This window comes from Sphaeramia orbicularis, chromosome 11, assembly GCF_902148855.1.
Source record: "Sphaeramia orbicularis chromosome 11, fSphaOr1.1, whole genome shotgun sequence".
NCBI classification, from domain to species: Eukaryota; Metazoa; Chordata; class Actinopteri; order Kurtiformes; family Apogonidae; genus Sphaeramia; species Sphaeramia orbicularis.
In genome coordinates this window covers 53,587,408-53,611,237 of record NC_043967.1, presented here as the reverse complement: position 1 = coordinate 53,611,237, position 23,830 = coordinate 53,587,408, and the positions used below count along the sequence as shown (strand labels likewise).

The window sequence follows — 23,830 nt, the reverse complement described above, 5'->3', positions numbered from 1 at the left end:
CATAAGTATTTGCTCTGATTTGGACATTGTATTATAGTGTATTCCCCCTGACAAACTTCTGTTATTTTCTTGTTGCATACATTGTTTGTATACTCTATTTCATTCAATAAAGATTTAATTAAGAAAAAATAAACTTCTGTGGGTTCATCACGTGATACCATCACAGATTTGAGGTCAGAGCAGTGCCTTACATTGTGGGCTGCTCACAAAAACGACATGCTGACTTCTGTTGTCTTTTGTAGTTTTACCCAAAAATCTAAATCAAAATCGAGTTTTTAGAGGAAAAAATCGGGATTTTTTTTTTTTGCCAAAATTGTGCAGCCCTAATAGGAATATTACTTGGTATGGCCAAGAGTTTTGCTTGTTCTCCAAATTTTTTATATAATAGTGGTGCGCCTAGATTTTAGCCTGTGCTCCTAACTTTTTAGGTTTAGGAGCACAGTGCTCCTAGGTCAAAAAGTTAATTTTGAGCCCTGCATTTTTAACAATAAATTGGAATTTCATATATATATATATATATATATATATATACACACACACACACACACATAAAAATTTTAAAAGTAAAGCATATACAGTTTATAGTATTTAACAGTGATAGAACAGTGTCTACATCCATTCAGTGAGTGAGTCATTTGTTTTTTCTGTTGAATGAGTCAAAGGTTCAGATGTAATTCTATTGTAAATGAATGTGGGTCATTTGGACCCAAAGATGGAAGCTTAGGACAGTAAAACTAAAACTACAATTACATCTAATCTATCAAAAGTAAGTTAAAAACTAAAATGTCATGATGTTAATAACATGTTTTATGATGAACACCTGGAATATGAAACAAAAACTTTTCATGACAAAGACATTACAATAGAACAGCCTGGTTGGGTCATTTGGACCCACTGATGCGTCTGAGGGTTAATGAACCTTTGTTCTGGATCTAAAATGTCATCGCATATGAGTTTGTATGAAATGTTAAATCAGCCTTTTTGTGTTTTGCAGCTGAGAATAAATCCTAAGTCATGTAACAGTTCATGATATTTTGACATTTTCAGCTCAACAGATGGAATGCACATCTGTCACTTCCCCCCAGGCCACGCCCCTCTCAGTCAGACTGAGCGGCAAAAACAAACCAGCTCAACATGGCGGAGTACAGCAGTAACTACAGCCAGAGCAGGAAAACTGTGGAATATAAGATGAAATTAAAGACAGTTGGACTGGACATGGATCCATCCAAGCTACCAAACAACCAGTGTTCTACCAACACTGATCTGGGACAGAAATCACCTATCCTGACATTTAGATGAACCTGAGTTCAACGCCGGGAAAATCCCCAATGCAAAGGCTGAAAGCATCCAACAGACCCAGAGTTGTGTCCATCCTGGTCCTGGTTCATTAGAGGATTCCAGCTGGTGAGTGCTTTCATTCAACATACTATTGTTTTGGAGGTTTTGTGTCAGTGCAGACGGAGTTTGTTGGCGGTGATTTGGGCGGTAAAGGCCCAGCAGTAGTGCTCACAGTTCACTACTGATTTACTGGAGTTGAACCCTTAGTACTGACCCAAGTGAGTGGATGGTCTACTGGTACTGTGGAGATTTAAGGAGAGTTCACATCAAATACTGGATCCAACACAGATCCAACAGCTGTGTGCTAGAGGAGCCCCTGATCTGGAAAACTAGGTTAGCCTCAGTTTAAGCTAGTTTACAAATCATGTAGAACACAAGGTTCACAATCACACAACTGAAGACACAAACGATTCAGTTCTGAAACATAGAACTAAATGACAGATGCTAACATTAAGAGCTTTACTAAGAAGGAACGTTAGCAAAACCAGATGGAATTTAAGGGATGAGTTTACACCAGAACACAGCAGAAATGAACGTTAGCTGACACAGATCCAGGTTTGGTTGTCTGGATTCCAGTTCTTTCTCTGAATTGCAGCGATCCATCTGCTTCTTCTGTCTGTGGCTTTAGGTCTCCGCTAAAACGAGAGCTCCCAGTGCTTTTTAAACCTATTTGTGCGATCAATGGCACAACAGCTCTGCCCCATTTTTTATTCAGTATTGTTCTTCAGTTTAGACAGGATTGAAGCCAACGCTGTCACTCATCTGCCTCTGTCTGCCACTCAGTGGGCGGAACCACGGTGACTTCCGCTAGCGCTGACGTCATGTGCAGACCCTCTATTTCACTGTTGACTCACCTCGTTTTATAAACCAGAGTCTAAAACTGCAGCAAAGGACGAAGAAGATGAGGACAGACACCAACGTGACTTTATAAACCAAACAGAAATGTGGTGGAAGATGTTCAGGAACATCTGGAAAACAAAGAACACAGTTTAGACTTTTATCAGTAGGATTAAACATGGAAACCTGTGTTCTAGACCATCAGCATCATCATCATCATCATCATCATCATATTTGTGACTCATATTATGGAATGTACACTGATCACCCATGACATCATGTCCAGATGTTTTCTTTTTTATTCACTCATATTCTTTTCGTATTCATTTTTAATCAGTCTTTGGGTTAAATTGGTCTGGATTTGTTTTTCTGTGTTTTTGCTCACTTTTTTATTTTTTGTAAATTTAGTTTTTTTTACTGACAGTTGAGCATGTGTGGGAGGTGTCGGACACATAAATCTGATCTATGGATGCACATTATTTTTGTTTTTCGCTAACTTTTGTTCAATTCATTTACGACTGTATTTATTTATTTTGTTTATTTTTTCAGTGGGTTCACAATTCAGTTCATTTTGTTGACTAGGATGTTCTTTTTTTCGCCATTTTTTAAATTGTGTTGTAGATTTTAGTCAGTTATTGTTGATTTTTGTTCATTTTATTCACTCATATTCTTTCATATTCATTTTTAATCATTCTGTGTTAAATTGGTCTGTTTTCGTTTTTCCTGTATTTTCGCTCTATTATTATTATTATTATTTTTTTGTAAATTTAGTTTATTTCGCTGAAAATCGAGCATCTGTGGAGGTGTTGGACAAATAACTGATCCATGGATGCACGTTATTTCGTTTGTTTTTAGCTAAATTTTGTTCAATTCATTTATGACTGTATTTATTTATTGTTTTGATCATTTTTTTCAGTGGGTTCACAATTCAGTTAATTTTTTTGACTATGATGTTCTGTTTTTTTCCCATTTTTGTTAATTGTGTTGTAGATTCTAGTCAGTTATTGTTCATTTTATTCACTCATATTCTTTTGTTTTCATTTTTAATTATTCTGTGGGTTAAATTGGTCTGTGTTTGTTCCTTTTTGGATGAGATCATCATCTTTAAACCCACTTTAGCGTCAGTATCATAATATTATGGCTGATGAATGTATGAACGTATTGAACGTGTATAAACTGCAGATGGAGTTTGTTGTGTTCCACTTACTTTCTTCATCATTTACATGTTTTGTTGTGGTCGTACCGGTGTTTTCCACAGGTGTTGGTTTGGTCTGGACAGCGTCTGCAGAAAAAAACAAAAGTAGGACATCTTCAAACCACTGGACCCATGCTGATGCTGAACCTGCTCTGGGTTCTGTTTCTCCTGGTAAAGCTTCAACCACATGAGTTTCATTTGAAGCCAGACTTAGACCTGTGTGAACCTACCTGTGTCTAATGCTGTTGGTCTGAATGTAGGTGTGTTTGGAGTTTGAGCCGCTTTTCCTCCTGTGAAGAAGAAAAAAATCTGCATTGATGTGAAATATGCATTTTTACCATCATCAATAATTTAGCGTTCACTCCAAGGTTCTAATAGTTTTGGATTTTTCATTCTAGTTTAGTTTTATTTAGTTTGGACTTTTTTTCCTCTTAATTCAGTTAGTTTTAATTCGTTTTTAGAGCAAGTTTGTTAGTTTTTATTATTTTTCACTTTTTTTCTAAATGTTTAGTTTTATTTTTGTCGTCTCTTTTCTCTTCTTCTCTGTGGTCGTATTCACATAAATCCCAGACAGGACTCTGCTGCTTTCTTTAGTCTGCATGTTTCCAGGTTGGAGGGCCTACATCCTGGTCCTGCAGCACAGATGTTTATTCATGCCTGCTGTACCACATTTGTCCAGCAGTCACTGCCAAAGCCTTCACATGATTCTGGCCATAGTAACATGATTATAAGGCTGTTGTATTCCAAAACAATTCATTTCTCCCAAAATATTAGTCCTGTCAACTTGCTGTTTTCACTAGTGTCTTTCTTGACCAAAAATACAAAAGTATGACAAACTGCAGCAGTCAGCTGTGTACGCTGTAGAGCAGGGCTGTCAGACTCATGGTAGTTCAGTTCCACATTCAGATAAATTTAATCTGAAATGGGCCGGACCAGGAAAATAATAACAGAATAATATATAAATAATGTCAGCTCCAAACTTTTCTTTGTGTTTTAGAGTGAAAAAAGCAAATGTACATTATGTAAAGGTTTCCATCTACACACTGTACTTTCAGAAGATGTGAATAACATGAACAAACTCAAAAAATCAGTGTAATTTTAACACTATTCTGCCTCAGTTTATCATTTCCACATGTACATTATAACGAACAGATCACAGTGGATCTACAAACACACAAAATATTTAATAACAGGCAGAATATTGTTAAAATTGTACTTAAAACATTTCAGGTTCATATTTGTTCAGGTTATTCACATTTTTTGTGAAATTAATCTTTTTGTGTAAATGCATGAAAATATTCACATTTACAAAGAGAAACATTTGCAGTTGTCATTATTTCTACGTTATTCTGATAGTATTTGACTGGTCCTGCCCACTTCAGATTGAACTGGTCTGAATGTGGAACCTGAACTGAAAGGATTGTTCATATCTTAGGGTAATTTTTGCATTTCACAAATTCATCTCAAGGGCCAGACTGGACCCTTTGGTGGGACAGATTTGGGCCCCAGGACCGCATGTTTGACACCTGTGCTGTAGTGTGATGCCTGACACACACACACACACACACACACACACACACACACACACACACACACACACACACACACACAGTCCACTTCCCTTTTATAATATAGAAAATATGCAGTAAATGTATTTTTGTGTGTCATCTTCTGCCTCCACAGTTCGTCTGTCACCGCTTATACCACCGTGATGCAGAACTTTCTACAAATCTGTTTCACTTCTTCTCACCTGTGGTCACGTTCACATACACGGCAGGTTTTCCGTCACAGCTGTACAGTCCAGAAACAGAAGGAGTCAGCTCTGTCAGAGTCACATTCAGACCAGCCAACGGACCCCATCCACCAAACTGTCTGCTCCACATGGGCCCAGATGAACCAGGAACAGCATGAGGACATGTCAGAGTGACACTGGAGCCTTCTGCTACATGATGGATGAAGGTTCCTGAACACAACACACACACACACACACACACACACACACACACAGTGTCAGAACAGGACCGTAAAAGTCTACTGAAAAAAATACAAAATACAGGTTAATTTAATGTGACTTTTACACTTTTAAATGTTAGAAACAATGAAAAACTGACAACACCATGTAATGTACCTTCTATTATTTTATTTTGTTTTATTTTATTCTATTTTATTGCATTTTATTTTGTTTTATTTTATTCTGTTTTATTGTATTTTATTTTGTTTTATTTTATTCTGTTTTATTATGTTTTATTTTGTTTTATTTTATTCTATTTTATTGTATTTTGTTTTAATTTATTTTGTTTTATTTTATTGTATTTATTTTGTTTTAATTTATTCTATTTTATTTTGTTTTATTTTTTTCTATTTTATTATATTTGATTTTGTTTGAATTTATTTTGTTTTCTTGTATTTATTTTGTTTTAATTTATTTATTAAGGGTGCCCACCTGAAGACCCCAGTGAAGCTTTTACCCCAACCCCACTCATCACCAAGTGCTGATCAGTCAGGGATTGTAATACCAAGTCCTATGAGCTCAACTATTTTATTTTGTTTTATTTTATTCTATTTTATTCTATTTTATTTTGTTTTTATTTAATGCTATTTTACTGTATTTTATTTTGTTTTATTTTATTGTATTTTATTTTATTTTTTTTCTTTTATTTTGATTTATTTTGTTGTATTGTATTTTGTTTAATTTTATTTTGTTTTGTTTTATTTTATTGTATTTTAGTATTTTAATTTGTTTTATTGTATTTTCTTGTAATTTGTTTTGTTTTGTTTTGTTTTATTTTTATTCAAACCCAAAAAAACCTACAACAGTGTTTCAGACCTCTGACTCTCATGTATTTATTCTGTTTTTATCATTTATAATTACATTTTTAACTAGAAGCGCTCAGAGAGCGCAGACCTCCACTAGGGCAGATCAGTGGTTAACGATACCCTTGGTCGATAGAAGAGCATTTACACGTGTTTTCACATCTAATGCACTGACACCTAGGGAGATTTAATGTCCATATTTGGGTCCTATTTTTGGACCCAGTATTTGATTATAAATTCATTAATTATGGGATGGATCAGAGCAGGAGGATAATTGTTTTTGCATTTATCTGAGCTCATCATTAGGTCCACCCTGGGGGAAATCTGTCTACATTTACCTTTTATTACTGTGTCTAAAAAGATGGAAAAGTGACAGAAACTAAAATAAACTCAGTTTCACAGAAGCACCCAAATATATATAACACTGTAAAAAAACCCAAACATAATAAAACCTGTATTATTCTGGCAGCTGGGGTGCCGAAAAAATGCTGTTAAATAATGGAAAATAACCATCTCATAAAAATACGGTAATTTTCCATAATTAGAATACAGTTTTTTGCCCTAACTTTACATGAGATTTTGCTTTTTTTTTTTTTTTTTTTTAACTTTTTAATGTTTAATAAAGAATATTTACATGTATTAAAACAATCCAATTACCTATAAATATATATATAAATAATTTTCAATGAGACTCAGTTGTCCAATCCACTGATAAAAACTGTATTTGGACAGTTTATCAGTGCTTATACATGTTATACATTCACAAAAATACATTTATTCAACATTTTTGTTGTGAAACCTCCTGTAATTACACAAGATATTTGTCAATTAACAAACTAGTCTGGTTCAACTGACAGAACTAATACTTCTGTTACCGTTAATTGTCAGTAATTTTATCTCGTTTTATTGTTTTTTTTTTTTTTACACTATTAAACTTTAAATAAACAGTTTAATCTCATGAATAGAAAAGAAATATTTGTGAAATTATGATACATTTGCAAATGTATTTTAACCGTATTTTTCTGTGAAAAAAGAAAAAAAATTCTTTTAAAAAACAGAAATTTTATGATTATTCAGTTAGTTTTTTCCTGTTATTTTCCATTTGACATGTAAAATCAGTCTGTTTTTGTCATTTCATTGCTATTTTCCTGTATCTTAAAAATACAGGAAAAATCTGTAAAATAAACAGTGAAAATTCAGTTAAATTACAGATTTGTTTACAGTGTATATAACAAATGCAAACAGTCACAGATCTGTTTTCATAAATTCTACACATTAACTGTGGAGATTCTGAAGATGAAAGACACAAAAGCAGATGAACTCCACTGTTCAAACACACTGATGTGATTAGAGCTTCAGCAGATATTTCAGTTGTGAATAAAAGGCAAATAATCCAAATCGAGAAAATAATGTGTGTAAACAAACAAACGAATGAATGACTTAAAAAATAGATGTGGTTTGTGAGTCTGACCTGTTGGGATCACCGTCAGCTCCACTGAAGGACGGTAATTACAGAAGTATTTTCCACTGTCTGATAAATAAACTCTGTTAATGTGCAGTGAATTATATCCCACTGAACTGAACCGTTCCTCTGGGTCATATCTTTTTTGTTCTTTGTCACCAATACGTGAAAATATAAAAATGTACTCTCTATGACCCGGTTTATCCCAGGTCATCCTGTTGTCCATGATGTTAGAACAAGGTAAAGACACGGAGCTCATCTCCTTCACAGCCATACGAACAAACGTCCCTGGAAAAACAGAATCAAACACATCGACATATATTTGACTATTTGAACTTGTCAACACAATGAACCAGTAAAATCTAAGGATTAATAAATGAAAAGTTGAACATGTGATGAGTCTGAATGAACTTCTGTTAAACTGAATGTGTCCTGTGTGTTTTCACTCATGTCTGATTATTGTTAAATGGTCGTTTTTACCTGCAGACACTGAACAGCTCAGAATGAAGGCAGACACCAGGATGGAGACGTAGACGTTCCTCCTCATCTTCACTGAATGAAAATGACAGAACGAGTCAGAACAAGAACAGGAACTGAGTAAACCCCTCCCCCAAAAACCACAGCTGTCCACTGGCACCGAGGCTGGTACTAGAGTTAACATTTACACATGATACAGCACTGATGGATCTGTGCTTCAGCAGGTCAGTTAACCGACCGACTGACCAAACAACCAACCAACCAACCAAGATTGAATATTGTACATGTCGAGGCCCAAAACGGAATCTGGCCCAATTCAGAATCGGGCCGGCCCAGAATGGAATTCTATTCTAGGCCGGCCTAGAATGGAATCCTGCTGCTATAATGTTATTTTTATACCATGTTTAATGCAAATGATCTAAATTATTACAAAAATCAATACATGGAATTTGCAAATATGTGAAAAAAAATGAAACAACATTTTAATTGTAAACTATAATAATATTTATTTACAAATAGAACCTAGTGGTACTCCCCACCAATATATGGTACAGTGAAATGGACTGAAACTGACAATAGTTACTCAAGGTATGTAAGACTGAAAATGTAAAATTATGACAAATTATGGAATTATGGATCATTTGCATTAAACATGGTATAAAAATAACATTACAGCAGCAGGATTCCATTCTAGGCCGGCCTAGAATAGAATTCCATTCTGGGCCGGCCCGATTCTGAATCGGGCCAGATTCCGTTTTGTGCCTTGACATATATATTTTCTCTGCCGTCGTGCCTCCTACTCTTGTCTGTTTTGTATCGTTCCATCTTTTCTACATCACTGTGTCAGTTATCTCATACCTGCTGTTCTATTATCACATCTAAGTCGGTTAAAATCAGACCTGATGCTGTGAAGGTGCACTTTTATGAAAAATTAAGAAATAATCCCAATGAATACATTTTGATTTGAAAAAAAAAACTAAAACCAAGTGTTCAGAGAACGCAAACCTCCGCCAAGCCCCCTGAACAGTGTGCATGTGTGGATCGACTGTTTCTGTTTAAAGGAGTTATTAGTTATTAGCATTTGAATGTAGGAGAAAACGAATTGTGACCCCCCGCAAATTCCTTGTGTAACTGCTTCCGTTATTTTCGTTGAACAGCAAAAACTGGAACTTACGTCACAGAACATATGTCTATGGATGTGCAAAACACATTTCATAATGATTTTTCATGAATTGCATTTTTTATGATTTTTTGAAAATGGTGCATAAAAAATAAAAGTCCACAGAACGGAACGGAAGAGAAATGGAGCGGAACGATATTTTGTACAAAGTTGAAGCTTGGTCCCAGTCATGTGTCTGTCAAATTATATTCAGTTCACATCAATAGTAGTTGAGTTCTAATTTTAAATGTGTGGGAAATGGGATTTTCAGTGTAAATGTAAATGTCCACAGAGTCCACATTCCACAGTGGATGTGGACAATTTAGTTCCAGATACAAGAGATTGTTCTAAGCTACAGGTGGATCCAACTGGAGGAGAATCGGAGTCGTTTTGAATTTTTGATGAATTTTGGAAAATGTCTTAATGATGACAGATGGAAAATTGTAGATGTTGTGACCTTGCTGTGACCTTGAACTTTGGCCTACTGGGACCAAAATGTAATGGGTTGGTCCCAGGGCCTAGGCCTATCTGTGGGGAAGATTTGGAAAAAATGGGAGGAAGAGTTAAACAAACACACAAAGCAAAGTGATCACAGTACCTCCTGACGGCGGTAACTATGAAAATATTTCCATTAACAAACCATCCTTTAACACTAAAATGTGAATAACCTGAACAAATATGAACAACCAGAAATATCTAAAGAAAATTCAGTGCAATTTCAACAATATTCTGCCTGTTAGTAAATGTTTTGTGTCTTTGTAGATCTGATCTGTAATGCATATGTATAAATGATAAGTCGAGGCAGAATATTGATAAGGTTGTACTTGTATATTTTTTTTTAACAAATTTCATTTTTTTCAGGTTATTCACATCCTTTTTGTTCAGATAGTTTGTATACGTAAATATTAGCATAATTGAAAGTCTTTTTTTTTTTTGTTACCTTTATTTATAGAACTTTTCAACATTTACAGAAGCTTTCATTTAACAAGCATAACATCCATAACGTCAAGCAATGTACTCATGGTACAGAGATTAACACCAGACATGATAAACAGAACCCAAGGAAAAAAAAGGCAATACAAACAAGACACATGAAGACAGTCAATACAGTGCTGTTAAAGGAGGAAAGAAAATATATTTAAAAAAAAAACAGGTCAATAACAATATAAAAACCTAAAGTGTTTTTAAAGTTCCAGGCCAGGTAACATATTCATACAGTGTACAAGAGGCTCCCATATTTTTTCAAATTTATTGATAGAGTTATTTAGGGTGCACTTAATTTTTTCTAACTTTACGTTAAAGCATGATGTGATGTCTCTGATCCATTGATCATGTGTTGGAGGTGATGAGTCCTTCCATTTGAAGAGAGTGGTACGTCTAACTAGTAAAGATACAGAGGCCACACCTTTTTGTAGGTGAGCTGAAGGAACTGATTCATTTGTGCATGAAATGAGACCGAAAATAACAGTAAGGGGAGATGTCTGAATACGACACCCATATGCCTTAGAAATGAAATGAAAAAGAGTTCCAGAAGGGGGTCAGTTTGGAGCAGGACCATAGCATGTGGTATACTGTTGGTGGGGCCTGCTTGTATCTGTCACAGATAGGGTTTATGTCAGGGAATATTTTTGCAAGTTTAACTTTAGAGAAGTGCAGTCTATGTAAAATCTTGAATTGAATTAAGGAATGTCGTGGAATGTCTTTTTTTTTTTTTTTTGCACTAAAATAATTTGGAGTTGTCATTATTTATTGGCTCTCATGCTATTTCTTTTACTGGTCTGGCTCACTTCAGATTAAACTGTGCTGAGTGTGGGCCCTGGAGGAAACTGAGTTGGACACCCCTGCATTATATAGTCTAGTGCTGCTCACGTGCACACATTCCTGACCAAAACATTGCACCTGAATGCATCTTCTGAAGTGTGTCCCTAGAGGGCGCTCTGCTCCACACACACACCAGGCAGGACCAGGTCTCTGCAGGTTCATTAAAGCTTTCCTGAGCAGCTCACCACACCTGCAGCATAGCCCGGTGGATTTGTGTTCACAACAAGTAAAATACACAAACAGAAGCCCAGCTCCATGTGCTTCTGTGTGTCCTCCTTCAGCCTCTCACTGAAGTTATGTAAGAACTCCACCCAATATTTAAGGAAAAAAACATGTATATATGTACTCCACTGGAAAATGTAAGAATCTTCCACATAGACCCGTATATAAATACATACATAAATATATGGCTGCTTGTGTTTACAGTAAAAGGGCTGCACTTCTGTTTGGAACAAACCGTGTGAGTACACTGAAGTAAAACCATCCATGAGTCAACGTGATTTTACCGTAAAACTATCTGTGAGCTGTGATTGGCTCGTGTGCTTGTCACTTACAAAACACCCGCTTTTTCTTTTTATTCATTGGTGGGTTTGCCTGTCTATTAAAAGCTGACCGTTTGATTGGAACGAATCACCTTTAAAACCCTCTCACCCTCTCTGAAGCGTTTTATTGGTCACGTCGGAGATCAATCACGTAAGCGGGTAATGTGATTGGCTTCAGTCGAACCAGTGGGTGGGAGTTATGATGAAATTCTGTTTCCTCGTCTGTCATAAGCGAAAGGAAGGAGCGAGTGCACGAGCGGTGACAGAAGCTGAGGAAAACGGCTCATTTTCCACAGAACAAACACCCGTGGAAGTGGAACAGTCAATGCTAAACCTGTCTGTTCCAGCTCGGGTCGGTTAATGCTAAAAGTTCGCGGCCGTATTAGCCGGTGTAGCTAGCTGCTGTGTGCCCGCTGCTCCGTGTCGGAACACACCGCCTTTGTGGGGATGAGTGCGGAGCTGCTGGCCGACCTGGACAGCCGCTTCTTCGCCGATAACCTCCTGACGAGCGAAGACTGGGGTGAGTCTGCTGTAAAATACTGTTTCTGTCTCATATGGACGGGCATGTCCCTGACATGAAGCCGGTGGGGGTGCTAGGTGGACGGTGTGGGTGAGCAGCCTCCCTCCCCCTCCAGCCCGGAGAAAAGCCCCCAAACCCGGGGTGGTTTTCAGCTGTGACCCGCTGAAGTGATCCGGTCCAGGATGGAAACTGGGTTCAGTTAGTGGAAAAAGAGAGGAAATGTGCGGGACATGCGGATGCAGCATGTGTTAGAGGTGCTTCCTCTAAAACACACACCCGGATATGTTAGCTTATGTGTTAGAGAGAGAGAGAGAGCCCACTGAAAGAATAATAATAATGATAATAATAATAATAATGATAATAATAATAATAATAATAATGATAAAGGATCTGCGGCACAAGGAACACACACATATTTATACACAGAACACACACATTTATACACATATACACAGAACACTCACACACATATATACACAGAACACACACATTTATACACACACATTTATACACATATACACAGAACACACACACACACATTTATAGACAGAACACACTCACACACACTTATACACATACACACAACACACACATTTACACACACATACACAGAACACACACATTTATACAAACACACACAGAACACACACACATTTATACACATATACACAGAACACACTCACACACACTTATACACATATACACACAACACACACACATTTACACACACATACACAGAACACACACACATTTATACACACATTTATACACACACACAGAACACACACACACACATAGAACACACACACATTTATACACACACACAGAACACACACACATTTATACACACATACAGAGAACACACACATTTGTACACACACACAGAACACACACACGTATACACATATACACAGAACACACACACATTTGTACACACACACACATATACACAGAACACACACACATTTATACACACACACACAGAACACACACACATTTATACACATATACACAGAACACACACACACACACAGAACACACACACATTTGTACACACACACAGAACACACACACACACAACACACACACATTTGTACACACACACAGAACACACACACATTTATACACACACACACAGAACACACACACGTATACACATATACACAGAACACACACACATTTGTACACACACACACATATACACAGAACACACACACATTTATACACACACACACAGAACACACACACATTTATACACATATACACAGAACACACACACATTTATACACACACACACACACAGAACACACACACATTTATACACACACACACAGAACACACACACATTTATACACAGAACCAGGCATTTTACAGCAGGGGTGTCAAACTCATTTTCTTCCGGGGCCACATTCAGCCCAATGTAATCTGAAGTGGTAAAATAATAACATGATAGCCAATAAATAATGACAACTCCAAATTGTTATAGTGCAAAAAATAATATTCAGTTATACCAATATTTACATTTACAAACTATCCAAACAAAAAGGATGTGAATAACCTGTAAAAAATGGAATTTGTTAAAAAATATAAGTACATTTTTATCAGTATTATGCTTCAACTTATCATTTATACATATGCACAAAACATTTAGTAACAGGCAGAAAATTGTTAAAACTGTGCTTAATTTTCTTTAGACATTTCAGGTTGTTCATATTTGTCCAGGTTATTCACATTTTATTGTTAAAGGATAGTTTGTTCACGTAAACATTTTCATAATTTAATGTTTTTTGCACTAAATCAAAGAGAAAAAAATTGGTGTAGTCGTTATTTATAGGTTATTATGATATTATTTTTGAGTTTGATGCCCCAACTTGCACTTTGCAAATTCATCCCGTGGGCCGGATTGGAACCTTTGGCGGGCCAGTTTTGGCCCCAGGACGCATGTTTGAGACCTGTGTTTTACAGAAACAGACACTTAGAAGAACCTGCATCTGCATTCTGAAGGCAGATCTGGTGTTGTATAAAAGCACTGCACAACATCAGGACAAATGGGATACGACATTAATATACAACAAGAAAAGCACTCGGAGAACACAGATCAGTGCCCCCCCACCCCCTGATCACCACCAAAATTTAATAATGTGTTTCTTGTGCCAGTATCAACATTTCCTGAAATTTTCATCCAAATCCGTTCATAACTTTTTGAGTTACCTTGCACACAAACAAACAAACAAACAAACAAACAAACACACAAACACACAAAGCAAAGTGATCCCAGTACCTCCTGGCAGAGGTAACAAACTGAAACTGTGGTGTTTAAGGTGTGAAAATTCAATGCAAAACAAGAAAAGCACTTGGAGAGCACAGACCTCTGCCAAGACAGATCTGCCTCCCCCGTCACCACCAAAATGTAATCATTTCTTCCTTGTGCCAGTATCAACATTTACTGAAAATTTCATGAAAATCCGTCCAGAACTTTTTGAGTTATCTTGCTAAAAATCAAACAAACAAACAAACACGTACGCACGCACACAAAGCAGAGCGATCACAGTACCTCCTGGGAGAGAAAATAACTATAAAAATCAGGAGGAAATCAGTGATGCATGCATACAAATATAATACAAGACTTAAAGAGTGCAGAGGAAACTCACTTGGAAATAATATACATGAAACAGTTTTTAGTGTTAAATACAGTCGCGGAAAAAATTATTATTCCATCCAAAGTCCTCAAAAACACTGGTTCTGTAATCCAGTCCCTAACTCCTGTGTGTGTCATGTGACTAAAACACAGAAAAGAAAACATTGAATGAATAAAAGCACAGTTTTTGTCAGTACAATGACAGATACTGATGGAAGAACTGACGGGATTTAGGTTTTTATCAAGAAAACAAGTTCAATGGATAAATATCAGCTCTGAAATTAAACTACTATGAGCTGTTTTTGTTGGAATCATTATATTTGTCCAAACAAACGGACCTTTAGTTGGACCAGGCATTAAAATGAACAAGAAACTGAAGAAAACAAGGGGTGGTCTAATAATATTTTCCACAGCTGTATATTAGACTTGTAATTGTGCACCAACTTCAAGGAGCTGATTTATATACTGGATCTTTTACCTATTTTTAGGTTTATAATTATGCTAAAATGCGGAGTTAAGCAGTGAAAGACCAGTTATTAAACTGAGTAACAACAGAATTTGGTGTTGGTATTTATTATTTATAATATAAACTTCAGATTCTGGAAGTAAAATAACTCCTGTGTGTTTGTGCTTAGTTTGATGTTCATGTACATGTTTATTGTTCAATAGTCAGTGTTTAGTGGCGGATGTTTACATCTTTAAGAGTCTGTCAGTTCATTTTTTCATTTTTTTTTTTTTTAACTTTCCTGTTTGTGCACAGTGTCCTGATAACATTGAACTATTGAACACATGCTTTAAAAACAGGTTTTACTCGTACTAATCCCTCATCTCGTTCTAAACACTGAATTACTTTTACTTTTACTTTTGCTGCAGCTTCACAGAAACGCCATCAGACACGACAAAAACGATTTCTGCAAAAAAAACACTGAAAAACTGAAAGATTTCAACCCAAAAGATGCTGCAGTAAATAATACACGTTTATACTTTTATTTTTCAAGACCATCCTGCTGTTCATTCACTCTCGCTGGGTTTTATCTCTTCATCCGTATGTATTGAAGTGTTATTGTTGGTGTAAATAAATCAGAAACTGAGCTTCTCATCACATGCAGCTCAGAAAACACACAATATGACAATTAGTTTTTATGTCCGATGAACCTTCCCACTGCTCTGAAACTCACTGATTTTACATTTTAAAAATTATATAACACATGGTTGGTTTTATTCTGACACAGAAATAAAACTTAAAGATTTTAGTTCAGATATATCCACATGTTTTGAAAATAATTGGATTATTTCGTTCATTTTTTATTATTTTGTTCATTTTTGTTCATTAATATTTGATTTGTTGTTATTTTAGTCTTTTTTTGCTCTTTTTTTTTTCATTTTGTTGATTATTTTGTTCATTTTGTTGATTATTTTAGTCTTTTTTTACTAATTCTGTTGAAGTTTTGTTAATTGTTTAAATTGTTCATTTTGTGGATTTTTTTTTGTTTTGTCAATTTTTGTTCCTTTTGTTGATTATTTTGGTCTTTTTTTATATAATTTTGTGAATTTTTTGTCAATATTTGTTAATTTGTTTTTATTTTTTCGTTCATTTTGTTGATTATTTTCTCATTTCTTGTTCATTTTTTTAAATTATTTTGTTCATTTTGTTGATTATTTTGGTCTTTTTTTTTACTCATTGACTCACCTCAGAGCCATCGTCTCAGACTCTTTTTTTTTTTTTTTTTTTTTCATTTTGTTGATTATTTTGTTGATTATTAGTCTTTTTTTTACTAATTCTGTTGAAGTTTTGTTAATTGTTTAAATTGTTCATTTTGTGGATTTTTTTTTTGTTTTGTCAATTTTTGTTCCTTTTGTTGATTATTTTGGTCTTTTTTATATAATTTTGTGAATTTTTTTGTCAATATTTGTAAATTAGTTTTTATTTTTTTGTTCATTTTGTTGATTTATTTTCTCATTTCTTGTTCATTTTTTAAATTATTTTGTTCATTTTGTTGATTATTTTGGTCTTTTTTTTTTACTCATTGACTCACCTCAGAGCCATCGTCTAAGACTAGAAATGAAGTCCAAAGCATCTTCATCATTTTAGAAACAAAGATAACAACTGAACACAAACTAACCAATGCATCAGGACAGAATCACAGACGCCTCCTTAAAGTTACCAACACCTAATTCTGCTGTTACTCATAGGCACCTTGAATTGCCTTGTTGCTGAAATGTGCTATACAAATAAACTTGCCTTGCCTTGCCTAATAAGCCTTTCACTATTTAAAACTCTGCATTTTGACATAATTATAAACTTAAAAATAGTTAAAAGATCCAGTAAATAAGTCAGCCCATTGGAGAGGTTGGTGCACAATTATAAGTCTATTTATTCTGGCCCTGAGAAATAAAACTTTGAGATTTTAGTTCAGATATATCCACATGTTTTGTCCTTGAACATGGAACATTAAAAAAAACAAAACAGTTCAGTCTGTTCGTCATCGTTTCTTTCAGTAAAAATAACAGTTTCTGCTCTGTTTGTCCTGGTTTCTGTTCTTTCTGATCTTCATTTGTGAACGTCATAATTGTTTCCACTATTGATTATTTTCACCATTAATCGATGAGGTTTGTGACATTTTACGAAAGTGTCTCAAAGCCTAAATATGTTATAGAATGTCTGGTTTGTCTCAGAGAACATGAAGAACCACAAAGTAATTAGATTTACAGAGCTGGAACCAACAGTTATTTTCTGGAACATGTTTTTATGCTTTTTTTGAACTTTAAACCGAATTAAATGACTTAATCTGCATGTCACTGGTTAAAATAATGCACTGCTTCCTGTGTTAGATGTTAGTTGAAAACTTCAGTGCATGGTTGTGGAGTCTGGAGGTCTTTTTCCAATAAAAATATATAATTTAGCATAATCTCATTTGAACAAAAATTAGATAGAGTTTCCAAAAGGTTTGTGCACTGGAGAATTTCTGTGTGCTGTAGGTCTGGGAAAAGTAATTTTAGTTCATTTGTATGATTGGATTTCACATGAATATATGTTCAAATGCTGCAACTTTGCCTTTTATACATGTAGAAGTACCTCAAATAAAAGCAGGAACAAAACCCAAGACAAGGCAGGTTTATTTCTATAGCACAGGTCATGTACAAGACTATTCAAAGTGCTTTACATGAAACATGAAAAGCATTACAGCAGAAGCAATAAAAAGTAGAGCCATGAGACAAACAAACAAACAGAAAATCTGATAAACAGATAAAACAGATAAAACCTTTTAGCTTAAAAGTAACAGTGCAGATCTGACCTGATGAATACAAACTATTCAAATGCAGCTGAGAACAGGTGGGTCTGGAACCTGGATTTAAAGAAACGGAGTGTTTCAGCTGATCTGGCCCAGAATAAACCCAGAATAAAAAACAGAATAAACCCTGAATACAAGACAGAATAAACCCTGAATAAATCCTGAATAAACCCTGAATAAAACCAGAATAAACCCTGAATACAAGACAGAATAAAACCCTGAATAAAGGCAGAATAAACCCTGAATAAATCCTGAATAAACCCAGAATAAAACCAGAATAAACCCTGAATAAACCCTTAATAAACCCCAGAATAAAACCAGAATAAACCCTTAATAAAAAAAACAGAATAAAGCCCAAAATAAACCCAGAATAAACCCTGAAGAAAACCAGAATAAACCCTTAATAAAAAAAACAGAATAAAGCCCAAAATAAACCCAGAATAAACCCTGAAGAAAACCAGAATAAAACCCAGAATAAAATATAGAATAAACCCTGAATAAAAGACAAAATAAACCCAACAATAAACTCTGAATAAACCCCGGATAAACCTTAGAATAAACTCTGAATAGACCCTGAGTAAACCCAGGATAAAGCCAGAATAAAACCCTGAATAGACCCAGAACAGACCCTGCGTGAACCCTGACCTAAATGCAGTCAGATAAGACAGTAGTTTATTAGTGCTGAAGTCAGGTCAGGTTGGTTCCACACACCTCAGTGAAAACACAAGAACACTCTAGAACCACGACTAATGAGTCCACCAGTCATCCACTACTGCACAGGGGACAAACCTACGGTCCGTGACCCAAAACCAGCCCCCCAGAGGTTCCAGTCCGGTCCACCACTGGTTCCAGTCCAGCCCAGGGGATGAGTTTACATGCTGAACTGGTTTTAGCTCCGGTTCCACAAACAGAACTATGTGATCTAAACCAGGGCTGTCAAACTCATGTTAGTTCAGTTCCACATTCAGCTAAATCTGATCTGCAGTGGGCCCAACCAGTAAAATAATAACAGAATAATATAGAAATAATGTCAACTCCAAACTTTTCTGTTTTAGAGCAAGAAAAAGTAAATTTACATTATGAAAAGGTTTACATCTACAAACTATCCTTTCAAAAGACGTGAATAACATGAACAAACTGAAAAAATCAGTGTAATTTTAACACTATTCTGCCTCAGTTTATCATTTCCACATGTACATTATAACGAACAGATCACAGTGGATCTACAAACACACAAAACATTTAATAACAGACAGAATATTGTTAAAATTGTACTGACTTCTCTTCAGACATTTCAGGTTGTTCATATTTGTTCAGGTTATTCACATTTTTTGCGAAATTATACTTTGTTTTAGTGTAAATACATGATAATATTTACATTTACAAACAGAAACATTTGCAGTTGTCATTATTTAAATGTTATTAAGATAATATTTGACTGGTCCTGCCCATCTGAGATTGAATTGGTCTGAATGTGGAACCTGAACTAAAAGGATTGTTCATATCTGAGTGTAATTTTTGCATTTCATAAATTCATCCCTTGGACCAGACTGGACCCTTTGGAGGTCTGGTTTTGGTCCACAGGCCGTATGTTTGACCCCCCTGGAGCACAGAGCTGCTCATGGAATAAAAGCATCATAATGTGTTGAAGCTCCATGTGCACTCAACCTGTCAGTCATTAGTTCTCCCATCATGCTTTGCAAGTCACGGCTCTGGACTTTGAAACTGAAATAAACAGCGAGTCCAACGGAAAATACTGACTCTATAAAAACGGGGATGTTTATAAACTAAATGGACAAAAGTATGTGGACACTTCATGTCTAAGATGTCCTGTTTATGAGGTTAGACATAAAAAACATCTATATTTTCTAAAAGTTTAATGGTAGATTTTTCTTCCTCAGTCAGATGTGATGAAAGTAGATGTTTAGATGTGGTTAGTTTACAGAGTTTACAGTCAGAGCAGGACAAATATTTAATAAATTTGGAGGAAGAACATTTGAAATCATAGAATAAAAAAAACAACATAATCAATGTTGAGAGAAATTAATTAGATTATTTTGTTCATTTCAGAAAAACTCTAAATGTGAGTTCAGATCCAAACAGACAGATCTGGCAGGAAAAGATGAAAAAAAAAAAAAAGGAATTTTTGAATTTTTTTTTTTTTTTTTTTTTAGGTCTTTTTTTCTTTGATTCTATTTTTTGGTGTTTTTCTGATTGTGAATCTGTTTTTTACGTGTTTTTTTTTCTTCTTTTTTTCTCTGAATCTTTTTTTGGGTGTTTTTTCTGATTGTGAATCTGCTTTTTTTTTAGGTGTTTTTTATTTTTTTTCTCTGTTTTTTTGGTGTTTTTCTGATTGTGAATCTGTTTTTACGTGTTTTTTTTCTCTGAATCTGTTTTTTGGGTGTTTTTTTCTGGTTGTAAATCTGTTTTTTAGGTGTTTTTTTTTTCTCTGAATCTGTTTTTTTGGGTGTTTTTTCTGATTGTGAATCTGTTTTTTTTTTTTAGGTGTTTTTTATTTTTTCTCTGTGTTTTTTTGGTGTTTTTCTGATTATGAATCTGTTTTTTAGGTGTTTTATTCTCTGAATCTGATTTTTGGGTTTTTTTTTTCTGGTTGTAAATCTGTTTTTTAGGTGTGTCTCTCCATGTGGATCATTATTCCTGACGTTTCCCTCTTTGTGTATTTTGTTGTTGTTGCTGTTTTTTCTCTGTTTCATTGGTTTTCTCTGTTTTGTTGAGTTTTCTCTGTTTCATTATTTTTTCTCTGTTTCATTGGTTTTTTTCTCCGTCTGCTCGTCCTCAGATCTGTACCAGTGTGAGAGTATGGAGGAGGGTGAGGACGCCGATTTCAACCGAGGACTGAAATACGACTCGGCGGTACGAACACTAAACATCCGCTCATTTCCAGTGTGTATCGGTCACGTTCAGACCTCAGGCTGCACAAGCACTCACATGTGTTGGCTTTCAGCCTGACTCCATGTTTAATTATATCCACGAAATCCAGTTTCAGGAACATAATGGTTTTACCCTGAACACCGCCACCAGATCTCCTTGGTGTTTTGTCGATAACTAGGACAGATTTGGTTGGATTTCTTCTCCTTGATAACCAACATAGTGGACCTCCAGTGGAAGAACCATATAGATTTCAGCTTCTTTATCAGTGTTATAAGTCATCCACATGGGGGCGCTGTAGTTGAAAATCAGTATTTTGGACATAAATCCAGCAATAATAGACCGATTGAGATCAAATTAGGTTCATATTGATCATCTTACAAATGTAAATACTAAATATACAACTAAACATACTAGTAAATATAATACTAAATATACAACTAAATATATGACTAAACATACTACTAAATATACTATTAAATATACCAAATATTCTACTAAATAAAGTCATAAAGATACTCCTAAATATACCACTAAACATGCTACTAAATATACTATATATGCTACAAAACATACTACTAAATAAAGTAATAAATATATTCCTAAATATACGACCAAACATACTAGTAAATATTCTAATAAATATACTACTAAATAAGCTAATATACTGCTAAATATACTAATAAATATATTCCTAAATATACAGGTAAACATACAACTAAATATACTACTATATATATTCCTAAACATACTACTAAATATTCTAATAAATATACTATTAAATGAATTAATATACTACTAAATAAACTAATAAATATATTCCTAAATATACAGGTAAACTTACTACTAAATATACTAATAAATATGCTACTAAATAAACTAATATACTACTAATTATACTATTAAATAAACTAGCATACTAGTAAATAAACTAATAAATATACTAATAAATATGTTCCTAAACATACTACTAAATAAACTAATATATTACTAAATATACTACTAAATAAACCAATAAATATACTCCTAAATATGCAGGTAAACATACTACTAAATATACTACTAAATAAACTAATACATATACTGAATAATATATTCCTAATCATACTACTAAATATATGAATAAATATACTACTAAATATACTAGTAAATATATGAATAAATATAGTAGTAGACCAAAGCAGCATGTTTACGCATTTGGCAGACGCTTTTTTCCAAAGCGACTTACAGGGGAAAACCAATTAAATCACTCAATCAATCAAATTTTATTTATATAGTGCCAGATCACAAAAAAAAGTTATCTCTTGACATTTTATATATAGAGTTGGTCAAAACCAGACTCTAAGCAGACCTCATGTGTTTCATTCATGACCTCAGTTGTGAGTAAAACACCTGAGTCCAGAACAGACTGAACCCTGAGGACCCAAACCCTATAAAAGCACTGACATAAACCCTTGAGCTCATCACTGTTAATGTTAAACTACCCATAATGCCGTGGTCTCTGTAAAATACCATAATCCCACTGGTGTGTCTTCTGTCTGTTTACTGAGTAGGAAACATGTATGTATTTACATAAACTCTGTAAAAGCAGATGATGTGTCAGATAGTCAGGCCTGGTCCTGGTCTGGACTGACCTCAGATCAGATCAGATAGTCAGGCCTGGTCCTGGTCTGGACTGACCTCAGATCAGATCAGATAGTCAGGCCTGGTCCTGGTCTGGACTGACCTCAGATCAGATCAGATAGTCAGGCCTGGTCCTGGTCTGGACTGACCTCAGATCAGATCAGATTGTCTGGCCTGGTCCTGGTCTGGACTGACCTCAGATCAGATCAGATAGTCAGGCCTGGTCCTGGTCTGGACTGACCTCAGATCAGATCAGATAGTCAGGCCTGGTCCTGGTTTGGACTGACCTCAGATCAGATAGTCTGGCCTGGTCCTGGTCTGGACTGACCTCAGATCAGATCAGATAGTCAGGCCTGGTCCTGGTCTGGACTGACCTCAGATCAGATCAGATAGTCTGGCCTGGTCCTGGTTTGGACTGACCTCAGATCAGATAGTCTGGCCTGGTCCTGGTCTGGACTGACCTCAGATCAGATAGTCTGGCCTGGTCCTGGTCTGGACTGACCTCAGATCAGATCATTATTAAACACTGATTCTACTGTGAACAGGGTTAAAAGTGGGAGGAGTCAGAGTGTCACAACAGGACACGTGTTCACTTGGTTTTCATCTAATTCTTCGTCTTCTTTTCCTTCTCATCACAGTTCGACAACGACCTGGTCCTCACCCTGGATCCGGACAACCCCACGTCTCCATGGCGACACCTGGATGACAACCTGCTCACAGGTACAGATGCACCTGAAACCCGACACCGCGCCGCTCTGTGTCTTCACGTCACGTCTCTGAAAGCCGAGACGCTCCGTCCACATGTTGAACACATTTACATTAAACCAAAACACAGAAAACAACAAAGAACTCAAGTCTCGTGTTATTTTAACAGATTTGTATCCACTGATCGTCATGGAAACTGAAGAAATTCTGTTTAATAAATGAAAAACCCTTGAAGTTTCATCAGTCATCTGTAAATAAAAACAGAACTGTCAGTCAGTGTTCTCTAAAATAAAGAACCAGAGTGCGCTCACTGTTCTGGATACTGTTTAATGCATGTGTTCCTGATCTGTCTCTGTCTGTCGTTCCTTTTTTTTTTGTTTTTGTTTTCTGTCGTTCCTTAAATCACAGTGTTGTGCGTCTTTGTGTCTTTTCTCCGCAGGGGAAACTCCCGTCATAAAAAGTGAGATGACCATCACGCAGCCGTTACCGGTGGAGATGTGTACGTTGTGGATGGGCT

The 23,830-nt window shown here is 35.5% G+C and overlaps 2 protein-coding genes across 2 annotated transcripts in view; both read left to right on the top strand.

Annotated features, from left to right (window-relative positions):
- Positions 1-23,830, top strand: part of LOC115428216 (uncharacterized) — a 250,354-nt gene that overhangs the window by 116,107 nt on the left and 110,417 nt on the right. The gene's annotated exons all lie outside the window — the stretch shown is intronic.
- atf6b (activating transcription factor 6 beta) overlaps positions 11,882-23,830 on the top strand; it is a 29,964-nt gene continuing 18,015 nt past the window's right edge. Inside the window, exons 1-4 of the mRNA XM_030147057.1 lie at positions 11,882-12,165; positions 20,897-20,970; positions 23,247-23,328; positions 23,753-23,812. Coding sequence (XP_030002917.1) covers positions 12,093-12,165; positions 20,897-20,970; positions 23,247-23,328; positions 23,753-23,812 — 289 coding nt within the window. The 5' untranslated portion in view covers positions 11,882-12,092. The remainder of the gene's footprint in view (positions 12,166-20,896; positions 20,971-23,246; positions 23,329-23,752; positions 23,813-23,830) is intronic.